Consider the following 14,798-nt stretch of genomic DNA (forward strand, 5'->3'; position numbering starts at 1 on the left):
TCTGAACCTGACTAGCTACCTGAGGCCAGGCCAGGCCAGGCCAGACCGATCGCAAGGCGTCAGGGCTAGCAGCCCGCGCGCCGTGGCTGCCTGGCGCTGGCACCGGTGCAATACAGCCACACATGTGGTTAAACTAGCTTGGCGGGCAGGCATGATCGAGCCCCGCCCCCTCAACGATCCGTCAATCCGTCGTCGTCTTCTTCCTCCTCGCGGCTGATCGGTCTCCCCCCGTTCGATCGCACTTGTGCCCACGCGGCGGCAGAGACACGCTCGCAGCTTGATTGGTGTAGCAGCAGTCCCGGCTAGCAATCCGCCGTCGCCGCCGCCCTCGTTGCTTCTAGAAAGCGGGTACCGCTGGCCGGCAGCCAGGACACGGCGATGGACGGGATCGGGGACGAGACGTGACAGCACATTTATAACGGGCGCCGCAGTAATTAGCGAGCTGCCTGGCGCAGTAATAGTACAGCGCCTTTGATAGCTCTATTTATTTATTTAGCCTGGTTAGATGGATTAAACTCAAATGCTAAACTTTAGCATCTATTTAGTATTGATACTCCGTACTAAATTCTTTGAGTCTTAAATAAAGTTTAGCACTTTATTTTCCAATGACCTGGTGCTAAAGTTTAGCACTTTATTTTCCAATGACCTGGTTGATGAAGAAGGAAGCTGATGGAGAAGTGTTCCGGAGACCGGCGGTGCACTGTAGTATTTAGCTCGAGGCGCGGTTGCAAATAGTAAAATTGGGTATTTGAAAAGGACGCGGCGACGTGACGCTACCGTGAGATGAGAGTGTGACACATCTTTTCACTCTTCGACCGATGCCCGAGGCCGTCCGCCTTCACCGCCGGTTACTTGACCTTCTTAGAAATCCATTTGGAGATGGGGAGCACAAAATTGAAATCCTTACTTCCAACCCTAAACCCTAACCGTTAGCCTTACTACTGTAAACGCATCTCGCGCTTGGGGTTGTCGACCGCTCTCGGAGAAGAAGCGCTCAGCCCCTCCTCCCGCTCGCCTCCGGCAGCGAGACACCGCCGCTCTCCACCGTCGCCGACGCTAATCTCACGTTCAGTCTCTTGAATCGGCAGGGGGGGACGATCGGCCACGTGAGTGAGAAGACAAGGTCAGTCATCAAGTGTGGCGGCTTCTTCCCGAGCAGATCAAGTGTGTCTGCCGTGTGCCAAACGCGTGCGTGGCCTGAAACAAGATCATTAACATACGAGAACGATAGGATATGAAGAACGGCGCAATACTATATGTTAGATCAAAATACCAGCTCATCTGGACCGGGGTGTAATGAGTTTGGATACGATCTCATCATAATGACGACGACGCCGTCACTGTTCATGTGTCGGAGGCCACATATATATCCAGCCTAACACCAAACACAAGCTAGGCTTCAACATTCATAGAGGCAGGAGCGAGTGATGGTCGAGGACCCGGGAGGTCATCACTGATAAGCAGCACACCTGCGAGCTGCGCCTGTGAGGCTGCCCTACCTCGACATGTGTTAGTAGTCAAAGCATGATGGGGCTACAGTCCAGGCCACCGGACACCGGAGCCTTGTTTCTAGGCTCTCGGCGTCTCCTGCGGGAGGCAGCTTCTCCAGCCCAGGAAACGGGGTCTAGCTGGATGAGCTGCTGCCCTCATCCCTGCACCAAAAACTTCGTTCGCCTGTATGCCACCCGGCCGAGTCGTGGCAGAGGTGCCCCCTGCTACTGCTCAACTGCTAGTAGTAACATCTAAGCTCATCAGTTGCTATAGACTCCTAGTACACATCTAAGCTCATCAGTGGCTATTGACTTCTAGTAGTACATCTGAAGCTGGCCGTTACGCCACCGCTTGGTGTCCTAGCATTGGTGTGGCGACGCTTCATTAGTGCACGGTCAATGTTGATCACAAGGTGCCACGGTCGGCCATCCTTGTCGTCCTATTCGCATGTGGACTTGTTAACCAGCCGCTACATGGCCCTCTGCAGTCTGCCCTGTACGTCCCGTTGGAAGTTGGAACCAATCAAGAGCGCTCGCATTGTTCATCCTGACGACCAGTCGAGCACGCTACGGTGCGGTCCACGTCCACAGATCATGCACATCCCTCCTACGCGCAGTGTCATTAAGCAGGGGGCGCCTTTGAGAGCTCCGCCAGCAAGGGCTGGAACACGTGCTCTCATCTTCTTCTCCCCAATAATGAATGGTAAAGCACTTGACCTGATTCTTTTTTAAGTACACGGTTAAACTGTCAAAGACGCATCATATACACGGTTAAAAGTTAAAAAAGCGAGTAGTATCTTTCTAACAAGGTGTACCTGATTTTTTTATCCCTCTCTGACGAGCCGTTGGTTTTCTCCTGATCCATGAGGCTGTGACAGACTTTTTGTCAAACTGCCAGAAAGTCATATGCTCTGACTGACTGACTTCTGGCTAGGAGACCACGGAATTCGAGTTGGAAATGGGAGGAAGGACCACGATGGCCGTAGCGGAGTTGTGCCAGGGAGTATACCCTTCGACAATCCAGTGTCCCCCCCCCTTTTTTCAGTGCGTGATCACCATGTCCATGCAACAAACGGAACACTGCAACCATCAGCCATCATGAGATCCAGGTCCTGCCCGAGTCCCACACCACAGCTCCTGGGCGCGGAAGCCCCAGCCGGAAAACCGATGCGGTCTCGAGCCGTTTTCTCTGAGAATGAAAACACCCGGCCGGAGAACGTCCCCTAGTTAAAAAACTCAGATAAGTTGGCGAAGGCGACGTCGCGCGCTCTGGTCTCTTCGCTCCGGGAGCACAACGAGTGGCCCTCCTCTCCCGCCGTCCCCCGGCCTCCAAACCCCTCGAACCCTCCCCGCACCCATCCGCTGACGAAGTGGGTCCGACGAAACGAGGGCCCACGCGTCGGTGAGGTACCCGGACTGCCGCGGGCGAGCACGGGGCGGCGGGAAACCGGGGTCGTCGTCGTCCACCTCCCCCTCGGCTCCGCCCTTAATGGCGCGCTAATCAGCGAGCTTAACCCCCACCGGCTCGAGCGAGCGAGCGAGCGCCAGTGCTTGACGCAGCGGCGCGGGCACGACAGGGCGTGCGGCGTCACGTGGGGGTGCTTGTACGCTAGCCATTAATACGGCAGGTCGCCCATCCCATCGCGGCCGCCGCGCCCGTCTCTCGTCTCCGCCCGCTTAGGCTTAAATCCCCCCCGCGTCCCGGTCGCGCACCCCACCCCGTCGTGCCTTCCGTCGCTTCCTCCGCCGCTCGCCGTCGCGCTCCGGCTCCGTGCGATTGGCGGCGGGACCGGGGGCGCTTCAGTCCGTCCACGCGCCGCGCGCTCTCGTTCCTGCTGGTGGTTGGTGGCTGGCGGCCGGCCCCGTCGAGGAGATGGACTCGGTCATGGCCGCCCCCGACGCGCCGCCGCCGGCCGTCGTGCTCGTCTCCGCCGGCGCCAGCCACTCCATCGCGCTCCTCAGTAAGCCAGGCCGCCTACCCTGCGCATTTCGTCGAGCACGGCTGTGGGGGTCGCTTTGATTGTGCTTTCCGCTGACAAGTGGCCGTGCCTGCCATTTTTTTTTCTGTGTCTGCTTGCCAGCGGGCAATGCGCTGTGCTCGTGGGGCAGGGGCGAGGACGGGCAGCTCGGGCACGGCGACGCGGAGGACCGCCTCGTGCCCACGGTGCTGAGCGGCTTCGACGCGCCCGGGATCACGTCGGTCATCTGCGGCGCCGACCACACCACCGCTTACTCCGAGGAGGAGCTGCAGGTCTACAGCTGGGGGTGGGGGGACTTCGGGAGGCTGGGGCATGGCAACTCCACCGACGTCTTCACGCCCCAGCCGGTCAAGGCGCTGCAGGGGCTCAAGATCAAGCAGATTGCCTGCGGGGACAGCCATTGTCTCGCCGTCACCATGGCCGGAGAAGTGCAGAGGTAGACGGCCACTACCCGTTAAACCGCTGGGAATGTTTGAGAAATTATTTGATAATCAGTGCTATCGAGCTTCACATCATAGTATTCTCTGTTGCTCTATCTGAGTTTTGCACTTGCGATTCTTTATTATGTGATCCTTATATTTGTTTATTTGCAGTTGGGGCCGTAACCAAAATGGACAGCTAGGCCTTGGAACTACTGAAGACTCGCTGCTCCCACAGAAGATTCAGGCTTTTGAGGTAAAAAAAGTACTATATGCCAAAATCTTCATATAGGGAGATCTACATCATACTAGGAAGAGTTTTTGGACTACCTTATTGCACTTCGACACTTGTTCAATCAGCGGATTTTGCGCATATCATGTTTATGTAAATCATGACTATGGGTTGAAGTGTCAGATTCATATCTTACTAGATGTGCAACAGTATATTAGCTATAATCATGAGGTACACCATAGCTGTGCTGTCACTATGTTCACCAGTAATGGTGATGTGAACATTGGCCCTCGCCCGTTACATCTTGTTCCTTCTGGAGGAGAACTATCACCATTTGTCAATGTCCGGTGCGATGCAGTTAAGTGCTTTTGGTCATATGTTTGTAGGGTGTTTGTGTGAAAATGATTGCTGCCGGTGCCGAACATACTGCTGCAGTAACTGAAGATGGCGACCTCTATGGATGGGGTTGGGGTCGATATGGAAACCTAGGTCTTGGGGACCGTAATGATCGTCTGCTTCCGGAAAAAGTATCTTCTGTGGAGGTAAATCATCTAATTGGCTCGCCCTTTTAGTTTAAAAGCAACATGTCCACTCAACTGATGTTCAACTAACACCTTTAGCACTTGCTACTGCATGAAGTTTTGAAAGACAATACTGCATGAAAATTGATCATTCCATCTTGGACTGTTGCAAATCAAAATACACTCATTATTCTTTACTTGATCCCTGAGACATGTCCGCTGGGCATATATTCAGCTGTGAGTTATTCATTTCCTTTCTGGATCCATGTTGTCAGCTTGAAACATCCCTCAACAAAAATCAACCTCGGAAGCCAATCTTTTTTTCATGATAGAAACCACCAAAGTAGATGGAGTTCTTTTAGCTGATTAATCCAAGGTCTTTGTTCTTGTCTAGACTTTATCCAAATTATATATCTTTGAAATATAAGCATGGAGTACTACCAATTTACCTTTTCCAGTCCTGACAAAGTAAAACACTAATGTGCCATCATCCAAGCACATAACAGATGTTAAATATCTGATTTACCGGTCCCATTGTTACTGAAAAGATTGTTCCTTACTCTAATATGTACTCTCTCTGGTTTTAAATATATGGCGCTTAAGACAAGCTAATTAGTAAATAGATATTTATCACTCGCTATGTGAAATAAATCTTAGCAAACTTATCTCAGATTCAGTTTCCCCTGCAGCTTGATCTTACTAATTCTTTCGATAAGTTAGGGTTACTTTCACGAGGATGTGGTTATTAGGTTCTGTTCTCGTATATGGTTTTTCTTTTAATATTGTTTCTCTTTGTTGTTATTCCAGGTTGTTCTATATTCTTATGTTTTGCCTTTTTGTAGGGTGAGAAGATGGTGCTTGTTGCATGTGGATGGCGCCATACCATTACTGTTTCTGACTCTGGTACTATGTACACTTACGGTTGGAGCAAATATGGTCAACTGGGACATGGTGATTTTGAAGATCATTTAGTTCCACATAAACTCGAAGCTTTGAAAGACAGCACTATATCCCAGGTAAAAGCTCATAGCTACATTCTCAGACATGGTTTCATGAAGGGTTAATACAATCACACACTTAGTTTTCCCTTTTGTCGGCTTTAGAAAGATATTGCTTGCAGCATAGGCAGACATAGACATAACTTATGCTGGAAACTTGAAGAATGCACTTTTTTACATGTTGTCTATAGGCTAAACGTTCTTTTATATAAAAAAAATTAGGAAGTCTCCCCAAAAAATAAAAACCTATCATATGTTACTCCTACTTAGCTAATAAAATGTCAATTCTCCCTGTCTAACTAAATTAGCATATTGTCAAGTCTTCTTCAAATCTTGATTACTATTTGAGCTTTGGAAGAAAGGTTTATATACTTGCATTCTGCTGATTCAGATTTCAGGTGGTTGGAGGCATACAATGGCACTTACATTGGAGGGAAAGCTTTACGGGTGGGGGTGGAACAAGGTCATTATCTTAGTGCCTGTACTTCCTTTTGTGCCCCATAATTACTGTTTGATTCAAACTGCACAAGCAAGATTCTATTATATACTTTTGTCGATGAATAAAAATAGGCAAACATTTAGCAATAGATCTCTGGTGCCGATAAGTAAAGCGTTTTTTTTGTATGCACATGTATAGCTGCTTTACATACATATGGTGATAGTTGCCATGATGAGTTTTGGTACTGAGCTTGTGTTCAGCATGTCCGTTTCACTACTCTAGTCATATGTTGTGCTCAGCTCTATTTTGTTACTGAGCTTTGCTTGAGGTCCAGCTCTGTTGTTTTTTATTTTCACTTGTCCATGTCGGTTTTTCCTATCCTTTTTTTTTTACACTGATTGTGTCTCATATTTTGAGCCTGCAGTTTGGACAAGTTGGAGTTGGCAACAATGATGATCATTGTTCCCCAGTACAGGTTCATTTTCCAGAGGAACAGGTATGGCATGTTTGTGGGAGGGTTTTATGCTGAACTTGTGCTCAACTAAATGATCCATGTAGTACATGTATCACAAAAAGTCTCAGCCACAATAATAGTGGTCGTTCATATATTCATGTGAGTGGAGATTGCCAACTTCCATTTATTACTGTGGTTTCTGCAGAAAATTTCCCAAGTTGCTTGTGGATGGAGACATACGCTTGCCCTTTCTGAAAAGAAAAATGTTTTCTCCTGGGGAAGGGGTACTAGCGGACAGCTTGGCAATGGAGAAATAGTTGACAGGTGGTGTTCTTATCTAGTGCACCTGCTCAGTATGTCATATCTTTTTAAGAAACTCGATATCTTATCTCTGCTATCTACAATCTTCTGAGCTAACAATTTATTGAACGTGTACCATCCTGAAGGAACACACCGGTGCTGATTGACGCCTTAAGCCCAGACGGTTCTGGCTGCAAGAAGTTAGAGTCATCCACAGCAGCTCCATTCACAGGTTCGTATCACATCGTGCTCTAGTAGCTACGGATGCTTCTACAGACAGGCGGCTGACGTGTCTGCTCTCTGTGTTCCAGCCAAAGTTTGGGTCTCCCCATCAGAGAGATACGCTATAGTCCCTGATGAAAACGTGAGTTCAGTTCACTCGTGCTCATTTCGACGCGAATTACTCGCAGCCAAATTCTTTGGAGGAACTCCAATTCACTTGCATTGTTATTGTTTCTGAGCCGAGGTTCCTCTTGTGTTCATGTGCAGGTTCCCAAATCAGGCGAAGGCACCGCGCGCGGCAACGGGGCGGACGCGAACGTGCCGGAGAACGATGTGAAGAGGATGCGCGTGCAGTCGTAGCTCCACCATCCCCTCCCTTAACCCTAGTACACTATAAAGGAAGAACTGGTGCCCTTAGTCTCCGCTGTTCCCGTCCAGCGGTGTCCGATTTTGTGCATCCCGTTCAGCCCAAGTGATCTCTCTATCTCTCTCTTTCTCTCTATCCGCGAACCTCCTGCTGTTGAGACCTGGGATGGTGACGTTGTCTCTCCTGGTGTTAAGAACTCTGATGAGATGGTGCCGTTGCCTCGCAGCAATGAGATGTGTGATTCGCCTCGTTGAGGTGTGCCTAGCGAAATCGGGCCTGCACTCTGCTGTTCTGATGTGTTTCGGATCTTTGAGACTTTGACATTCCATGGAGGGTGCGGTAAGCGCCGGCTTCATTCTCGTTTGTTCACAAGTTGCTGATGAGTTATTGCCAGCCAAGCCATGGTATTTTCTTTTTCTCAGTGCAAGAAGCATTAGGTTATTCCAGGGCAGAATTTTATTGCACGATTTTATAGAGTGCTATATCATTTAAGTACATTTGAGTCTACGAATGAAACAAGATCCTCTAATGCAAAGTTTCATTTCACGATTTTATACACTAGCCATAACATTTAACGCTGAGGCATGTGATTGGGCGTAATTGCATGAAATGAAACTGCCCCCAATGCAAGTTTCATCAAGTTTCATAGTTTTGGAAATAGCGTATACACAGTTTCATCTTGATAAAACTCCTTTTCTCTCTTTCTTCGTAATTATCTTGTCATGTCATCACAAATGCCGATGTGTCACTGTATTTAATGCGTATAAAATCTCTATAAAACTTGCACTGGGATTAGCCTTAGGATTGCTAAACTAATACTTAGATGTGAAACAATACGGGGTGATGGAAGCGGCATCCACTACTGACACCATGGCGATCAAAGGATCACGCCTCTGAATTCTAATGATTTGGCGCTTCCATTTCCTCGTCGCCCACCAAAGTAGTAGAATCACTTGGCGAGTCCTCTCCTCCGCTTCGTCCCTTTTGCTGCCGCAGATGTGATTGGGCTTGGTCCGCTGTACAGCTGCCGCGGAGAGAGAAGCGGCCCAGGCGCCGGAGGGGGGCAGGGGACTGCCCGGCCCGTCGGTTGTTGGCCTGGGCACGACGCGTTTCGCCCGTCGGCCGTTCGCCAGGCGGTTTCCGCGTGGCGCTTGGCGCGCGTCGTCGTCGTCGGCGCCTAGCTGGTTGGTGGTGTAGCACAGAGGGAGAGCATCACATCAGCAGCAGCCGTGTACGTCCCGGGCGCACCGGCACCGTGCCCCACACCTCGACGGCCAGGCCTGACACCTCGGCAGGCTACGGCCCGATCGGCCGCTGCCCGCCTGCGCAGCCGGGCTGCGTACGTGTGAGGCGAGCGGAGTCCCGTAACCAGCGCCTTGACTGGACGGCGACACCAGCCCAGGGTGGGTGACCTGGCCGCGTCAGGCCGCAGAAACGGCCGAAGCTGTCAGCCAGGCTCGCCACGCGCCGATCCATCCATCAGGCGTCAGTGGCAGAGACAGCCGCGCGCCGCCCCGCACGTCCAGCTCGCGGGGCCGGCCGCCGGGATCGCGCCGCGCCCTCGAACGGGACGCGAGCGGGAGACGCTCGCCGGGCTCGCCCACCCGCACCCGGGCCCCGCGCCGGCGTGGCTACCGGAAAACGATCCCTCTCTGCGCGCCCGCCGGACCGTGACCGGAGCACCGGGCCAGCTGACGCCGCCGAAACCGAGCCGATGGAGTCCCGCACCTGCGCGCGCGCGGGCGCTTTGGTCCCGGCCGGCCGATCGCTGACGCCTGTTGCGAGCGGCGGACCCGGGCGACTATGGGTGGACGCGCCCTCCTGTCGGCAGGCAGATCGATCCGCACGCCCAGACGGACACGATGGCTGGATCTATTTCATCTGATCTGTTCTATTCTAACCCGACGCACGCCGCTGCCGAGATACGCATCTCCACGTGTCAGGGACGCCGCCACACAGGCGCAGTGATTCTTCTCGGTAGCCGACACAGCGGCAGAATCACCGCGACGACAGGACGGCACGGCCCGGTCGATCCGGGCTGCACATACGGCGCCTCCGTACCGCCGGAGCGACCGAGGAAGCAGACTGCACGGGACCAGCCAGGGGTACAGCGCCACCTACTGGCTGGGGCTTCACCCAAGGGAGGAGCGCATTGATATCCGGCAGCAGCGAGCGACCGACGTCGTCTCTAGCTGGCTGCTGGCCTGGCCGGCTACCGATCGATCGGCGAGCGTTAAGAATGGACTTCGCCTTCCCCGCCACCACCACGGCAGCCGCGGCCACGACGACGGCGCCAGAGGAGATCCCGTTCCCCCGCTTCGCGGCCGCGTTGCCTCCCCGGCTCCCTCCCTCTCCTCCCGCCGCTGCCGCCGACGCCATGGCGGAAGAAGGGCCGCGGGCGCCGGAAATGAAGGCGGGGGCGGGTGCGGGAGGTGACGACGCGGCGTCGGCTGCGGCGGCGGCGGAGGTGGAGGACAGGATGGACCTGCTGTGGGAGGACTTCAACGAGGAGCTGGCGCTGGCGCGGCGCCGGGCGCGGGGGCGGGGCGGTTCCTGGCGGGAGCGCGGCGAGGGGCTGCTGGTGCTGGAGGCGGGCCCGTGGTCGGAGCCGTCGTCGCCGTCGGACGCGGGGTCGGAGCCCGCGGGCCGCGTCGGGTGCGCGCCCGTGCTGCGGCCCTCGTCCAGGGCCGCCGGCGGGGCGAGGCACTACCGCCGCCGCGCGGGGTCCTGGGTGCTGCTCATGAGGATCTTCCGGAGGCTCTTCGTCATCGACAAGACCATCTCCGTCGCCAGGCAGCGCTCGACCACCAGGGCGCGCTGACGCACGTGTTTCTTGCAGCGGAACTGCTTCCATGAGCGGTGCCTGGTGAGGTGAGCCTGTCCAAGAACCATGCATGCATGGTTCTGATGCAAGAACAGCCGCGCATCCGTAAGTAAATTATACACCGCTCCATCAGACATAAAAGCAATTAATGATCGAGATTTGTTCTTGACTCTGTAATTAGGGTTCATCAGCAGATACAGAGAAATCAAAACCAGTCCATGTCCATAGCAATGTCACTCCATCTCATTCTTCCACTGTCACTCCATTTCTCCATGGATCATCTATCACTCTACCAATTCAATAGAATAAATGTTAAAAAAATAGTAAAAAAGGCAATGCCCGTGCAACTTGAATCCTTCTCCATCGCGCCCATCAGTCACGAGACGATGTCATGCGACCCATGATATCGTACCTTCGGATCTGAAGAACGAAAGGTGCACGGCTTTACCAGGACAAAATGTTTTGGTGTGGGTTCGTGGGGACGAAAGGTCCTCGTGCTGTTTTACTTGGGAGGATGCGTGTGTTTGTTGGGGCGGCTCACATAAGGACAAGGGGATTAGCTCGTACTAAAGGCATAAAGAGACCACGGACGGGGACATCCAACCTCTGCCCTACTACCTCTCAGAACAGTAAAACCCTGCTGCTGTGCTCCCATGGAAACCTCTTGACCGAAAAAGGGAGCATACGGTTGTGTAAAGAGTGGGAGAATAGCATCTTTTAACAACTGTATCGTCCCACTAGCATAAACGTTGCCATAATCGTGTATTTCCAATCAAATCCAAGGTCTCTAGATAATATCGTAATGAAGGTAATATGGTAAATGATAAGATCTTAAGCATAAAATTGTAGAAATGTAATTCTATTGGTTAAATCGTCGAATCAGCGCTCCTAATCTAGATTGTAAAGACTCAAAATCATACTATAGAATCGCGATTTTGACAACCATTAACGGCAGCTTCTGATTTCTGCAAAGTACCCCTCCGTCCCAAATTACAATTTATTTTAGTTTTTTTAGATACATAGCTTTTGCTACATACGTAGATATAATGCACATCAAAATGCATTGCAAATATATGTATCTAGAAAAGATAAATAGAAAAGATAAAACGAATTGTAATTTGGGATGGAGATAGTAGCGTACTAGCATTGGGGTCAGGCATTACAAACTTCATCACAGCAATGAAATGGACAGTTTTGTCCCCACAAATTAAAAAACTGCACGAGCATAGGGATGAAAGGGACAATTTGCGAATTATGTTGGAATCCTACCATAACTCAATAACAAATTGGGGTCAACTAACAACAGATCAGACAGCAGACAGCCCATAAGGACCTAGGGTTTGTTGTACACTCATAAACACAGCGTGATGGCAGCTGGGCCTACTTTCACCAACTATCTTAGGCCAATGTAGTACACAACACCCACATTAAATATCTTCACCTTTTATGCCGATAAAAGACTAATGCGGCTCTGATCCCATTTTTTACAGAGAGAATATCCGAAGATGATGACAGACCACACCAATGCAACAAGAGTTAAGGGGACCGTGGAGTTGAATATGAATTGTGGATGGTTTACTGTGTTTCCTGTGAAGTTACAGCCCACAATCCTCGTCGAAATATATATTCTGATCATAGATGACAGACCACCCTTGATACACGAATTTCTAATAGATACAGCATTCTATTTTTTTTCCCTAAAAGAAGATAGACCACAAGCATTGTATGATTGTTGACGAGTAATAATGGCACAGTAATGGAGATTGGAGAGTTTGGCCGCAATCATGTTGATATCTTATTATCTTGTTAGCAGAATGGGAGCCTCACAATTTGCTTGACACAGCAAGATACTTGGTATGACGGGCCTGTGCCATCAACTTTCCTGTCATTTTCTTCCTGAAATCGACTGAGACGACACCAACGGATTTTCCAGCACGCAACAACTTTCCCTCAACCTCTATTTCTTCCTGGACAATTAACCCAAAAGGTTGAAAGTATGTCAAAGAACTTTGTAAAGAAGCGTGAAAACAACAAAAAATCAAAATTAATCTAGCTTCACTGGAACTAATTTGACAGGGAGCTAGCTGAAGCTGGCTTCATTTTTGTCTAACTTCCAGCAAAACAACCTAAGGACTATCAACCTATATCAGCATATTTTCAATCTCGTTTCTTAATAAGTATCAACTACTGAGATGGTTATTTTGTTTATTATAACGACCAGACATTTTTCCAGATATAAAGCAATACAGTCATACACTGGTCAATAATCATGTTATAGACAACAGACTCCACTCAGAAGTCAGAATTGACAACAGTGGAAAATGAATAGAGCGAATGCGATCCATTTATTCAACCATCTTTTCTGCTTATAGTTATAGATAACACATTGATATTTCTGGTAAGAAAAAAAACTAAGTTGCTAAAGGTAAGAAACAATTAAGGAACCATTTTATCTTGTCCATCAATCTGTTGTCATGCCATGTTTACTGTTTTATCTCATGAAAATATCACATTCCAACTTTCTAGAGGACCATGAAGCAACACTGAAGCTTCAAGAAGAATCTGAATAGAATGGGTATTTATCTATTCGAAAGAAACAATATTAGCCCTAATGGCATTGGCCTGGCAGAAGGCACATGTGTTATACCTGAGCACAAAAGTCAATAACAGGTCAAGTATAAAGTTATCTGTGTTGAGTTGTTTATTCAACATACATAGGGAATATTTCTTAATCACATTCAAGGATGTTTTGTAGCATACTCCCTCTGTTCGTTTTTAGTAGGTGCATTATAATTTGAAAAGGGTCTTTGGAGGTGTACTTTGAAAACAAATTTCTCATAAAAAATATCAACTGCTACAAAATCCACATCATATTAAAAGATATTTGAAATGTGAATCTATTCATATAACTTCTGTACACTAAGCATGCATATAATCTGACTAATTGTTGGTCAAAACATACTTTTTGAAAGATTGGTCAAAAATGTGAAACTTGATTTTTCAAAATCCTAACATGACTACTAAAAATGAACAGAGTAAGAAAGACAGATAAATGAATTAGGATTTAAAAGTGCCCTGTCTAAACAACCTGTCATAAAATTGAACTAAAACACAGTTTCTTACGTTCTGAAATTAGTTATGATGAATATTTCAAATATTCTAGAACAGGTACAGAAGATCATATATTGATTTTTTTTGCTACACCATAATCAATCAAAGAACTTTCACTACAATAACCACAGAAGGCACCCCTACTTAAGAGAGAAATACAAAATTATTTCAGGTTGCCGGGAAACAATAAAAGCATAAATCCAACAACTTCCATCAAGTTTGAAGCAATTTCAGCACCTAATCCCAGCTCACTCCTACTTATCTGCCAACAACTTGACAATACAGCACATTGACTAGTAGCCAGTAGTAAATATTGCAGAGCAGATCTCAATCACTGAGGAATAGCATGACAACTATCAGGGTGCCGTTGAGATCCAATCCTGCAACTTAGTGATAGCTATGCACAACAGCAAGCGGTAGAACTGTACTAATTATTCCCAATAGGCCTTCAGAGTATCGGAGAGCAATCACTGACAACGAACCCAATTGCCTCAGCATTTTTTTTTGAAAGACCTTCTTTAGCAAATTGGATTCCCGGGTTGCCCAATTCTAGCACTAGCAGCACAAGTGCACAAAAGCTCCAGTTTAATCATAAATTACGAACCCCTGAGCTCAAAATTTGTTGATACCATAATAAAACACAGCCCGAAATGCGAACCGAGAGAAAGAGAGAGCCGGTCTCACCCCGACAGTAGCCGCGTCGACAAAGGAGACGCTGATCTCCACGGAGACCCCGCTACTGCGGAGCCCGCTGCAGAAGAAGACGGCGGACCCCAGCTGGTCGGCGAGCGTCGCCGTGACGCCGCTGCGGAGGTACCCCGCGGGGCTCTGCAAAGCCACACAAACACAACCGGTTGGGAATTCGGAGCCGAAGCGCCACACAGGTCTAAAGAGCTAAGGAGTCCCTAGGGGTTTCGTCGGGAGGGAGGAGGGATCGTGGCTTACGGCGTGGCGCGGGGCGACGACGAAGGAGCAGAGGAGGCGGCCGTGCTCGGCGGACTCGATGCTGACGCCGCTGAGGACGAAGGGGTCGTAGAAATGGAGGCGGGCTGGGGTGGAGCCCGTGATTTCCTCCGCGGATGCGGTGGGCTCGAGGCTTCGCCGCACCGCGTCCGGGTCCATGGTCGGCGGCGCGCCGGGCCGGCGAGGGGGGAGGTCGCACCACCAGGCAGGCAAAACGGGCGCTGTAGTTCCCCCTCCCCTCGGCAGGCAGACAAGACGAATGGAGGCGGCGTAGCTTGGGTTTGCCTAGACTGACAGGTGGGACTACGAACGGGTATCTTTTTTATGCCTACGAACGGATATCTGGTAGTGGGACCCGCAAGCGACTCTCCTTCCTTTATTTATTAAAAAAAATTGTACAGGTTTCGCAAAAAAAAAAGAAAATTGTACAGGTGGTGCATGATGGGCGTTGATTTTTGATCCAACGTTCCATGTGCTTC

At 49.9% G+C, this 14,798-nt stretch overlaps 3 protein-coding genes across 7 annotated transcripts; 2 read left to right on the plus strand and 1 right to left on the minus strand.

The window, feature by feature from the left end:
- Positions 1-2,869: 2,869 nt before the first annotated feature.
- Positions 2,870-7,776, plus strand: LOC112900259 (ultraviolet-B receptor UVR8). The gene is made up of 11 exons (XM_025969052.1): positions 2,870-3,451; positions 3,572-3,905; positions 4,063-4,144; positions 4,507-4,662; positions 5,484-5,657; positions 6,031-6,102; positions 6,503-6,574; positions 6,738-6,856; positions 6,979-7,064; positions 7,144-7,196; positions 7,322-7,776. The coding sequence occupies exons 1-11, from the start codon at positions 3,364-3,366 to the stop codon at positions 7,412-7,414; spliced, it is 1,329 nt and encodes a 442-aa protein (XP_025824837.1). The 5' UTR covers positions 2,870-3,363; the 3' UTR covers positions 7,415-7,776.
- A 1,023-nt stretch (positions 7,777-8,799) lies between these two features.
- Positions 8,800-12,027, plus strand: LOC112899142. 5 transcript variants are annotated; one of them, XR_003230008.1, is made up of 3 exons: positions 8,800-10,262; positions 10,307-10,350; positions 10,427-12,027. XR_003230008.1 is itself a non-coding variant. In XM_025967489.1 (2 exons), the coding sequence occupies exon 1, from the start codon at positions 9,661-9,663 to the stop codon at positions 10,240-10,242; it is 582 nt and encodes a 193-aa protein (XP_025823274.1). In that variant the 5' UTR covers positions 8,801-9,660; the 3' UTR covers positions 10,243-10,262; positions 10,307-12,027. The 5 variants fall into 5 exon arrangements, 1 of the variants encoding a protein (XP_025823274.1); XR_003230007.1 differs by having other exon boundaries at positions 11,736-12,027; XR_003230006.1 differs by having other exon boundaries at positions 8,800-10,350; positions 11,736-12,027.
- LOC112899143 (acyl-coenzyme A thioesterase 13-like) lies at positions 11,782-14,613 on the minus strand. The gene is made up of 3 exons (XM_025967491.1): positions 14,302-14,613; positions 14,041-14,184; positions 11,782-12,212 (listed from the first exon to the last, which is right to left on the minus strand). The coding sequence occupies exons 1-3, from the start codon at positions 14,476-14,478 to the stop codon at positions 12,069-12,071; spliced, it is 465 nt and encodes a 154-aa protein (XP_025823276.1). The 5' UTR covers positions 14,479-14,613; the 3' UTR covers positions 11,782-12,068.
- Positions 14,614-14,798: the final 185 nt, after the last annotated feature.

Source organism: Panicum hallii, chromosome 7 (assembly GCF_002211085.1).
Source record: "Panicum hallii strain FIL2 chromosome 7, PHallii_v3.1, whole genome shotgun sequence".
Taxonomy (NCBI): domain Eukaryota; kingdom Viridiplantae; phylum Streptophyta; class Magnoliopsida; order Poales; family Poaceae; genus Panicum; species Panicum hallii.

Bases quoted from the DNA above. Each gene is read 5' to 3' on its own strand.
- LOC112900259 (XM_025969052.1), top strand. From the start codon at position 3,364: ATGGACTCGGTCATGGCCGCCCCCGACGCGCCGCCGCCGGCCGTCGTG. The intron at 6,575-6,737 runs GTATGGCATGTT...TGGTTTCTGCAG, and splicing joins TTCATTTTCCAGAGGAACAG to AAAATTTCCCAAGTTGCTTG. The intron at 6,857-6,978 runs GTGGTGTTCTTA...ACCATCCTGAAG, and splicing joins AATGGAGAAATAGTTGACAG to GAACACACCGGTGCTGATTG.
- LOC112899142 (XM_025967489.1), top strand. From the start codon at position 9,661: ATGGACTTCGCCTTCCCCGCCACCACCACGGCAGCCGCGGCCACGACG.
- LOC112899143 (XM_025967491.1), bottom strand. From the start codon at position 14,478: ATGGACCCGGACGCGGTGCGGCGAAGCCTCGAGCCCACCGCATCCGCG. The intron at 14,185-14,301 runs GTAAGCCACGAT...GTGGCTTTGCAG, and splicing joins TCGTCGCCCCGCGCCACGCC to AGCCCCGCGGGGTACCTCCG. The intron at 12,213-14,040 runs GTGAGACCGGCT...TTAATTGTCCAG, and splicing joins TCGACGCGGCTACTGTCGGG to GAAGAAATAGAGGTTGAGGG.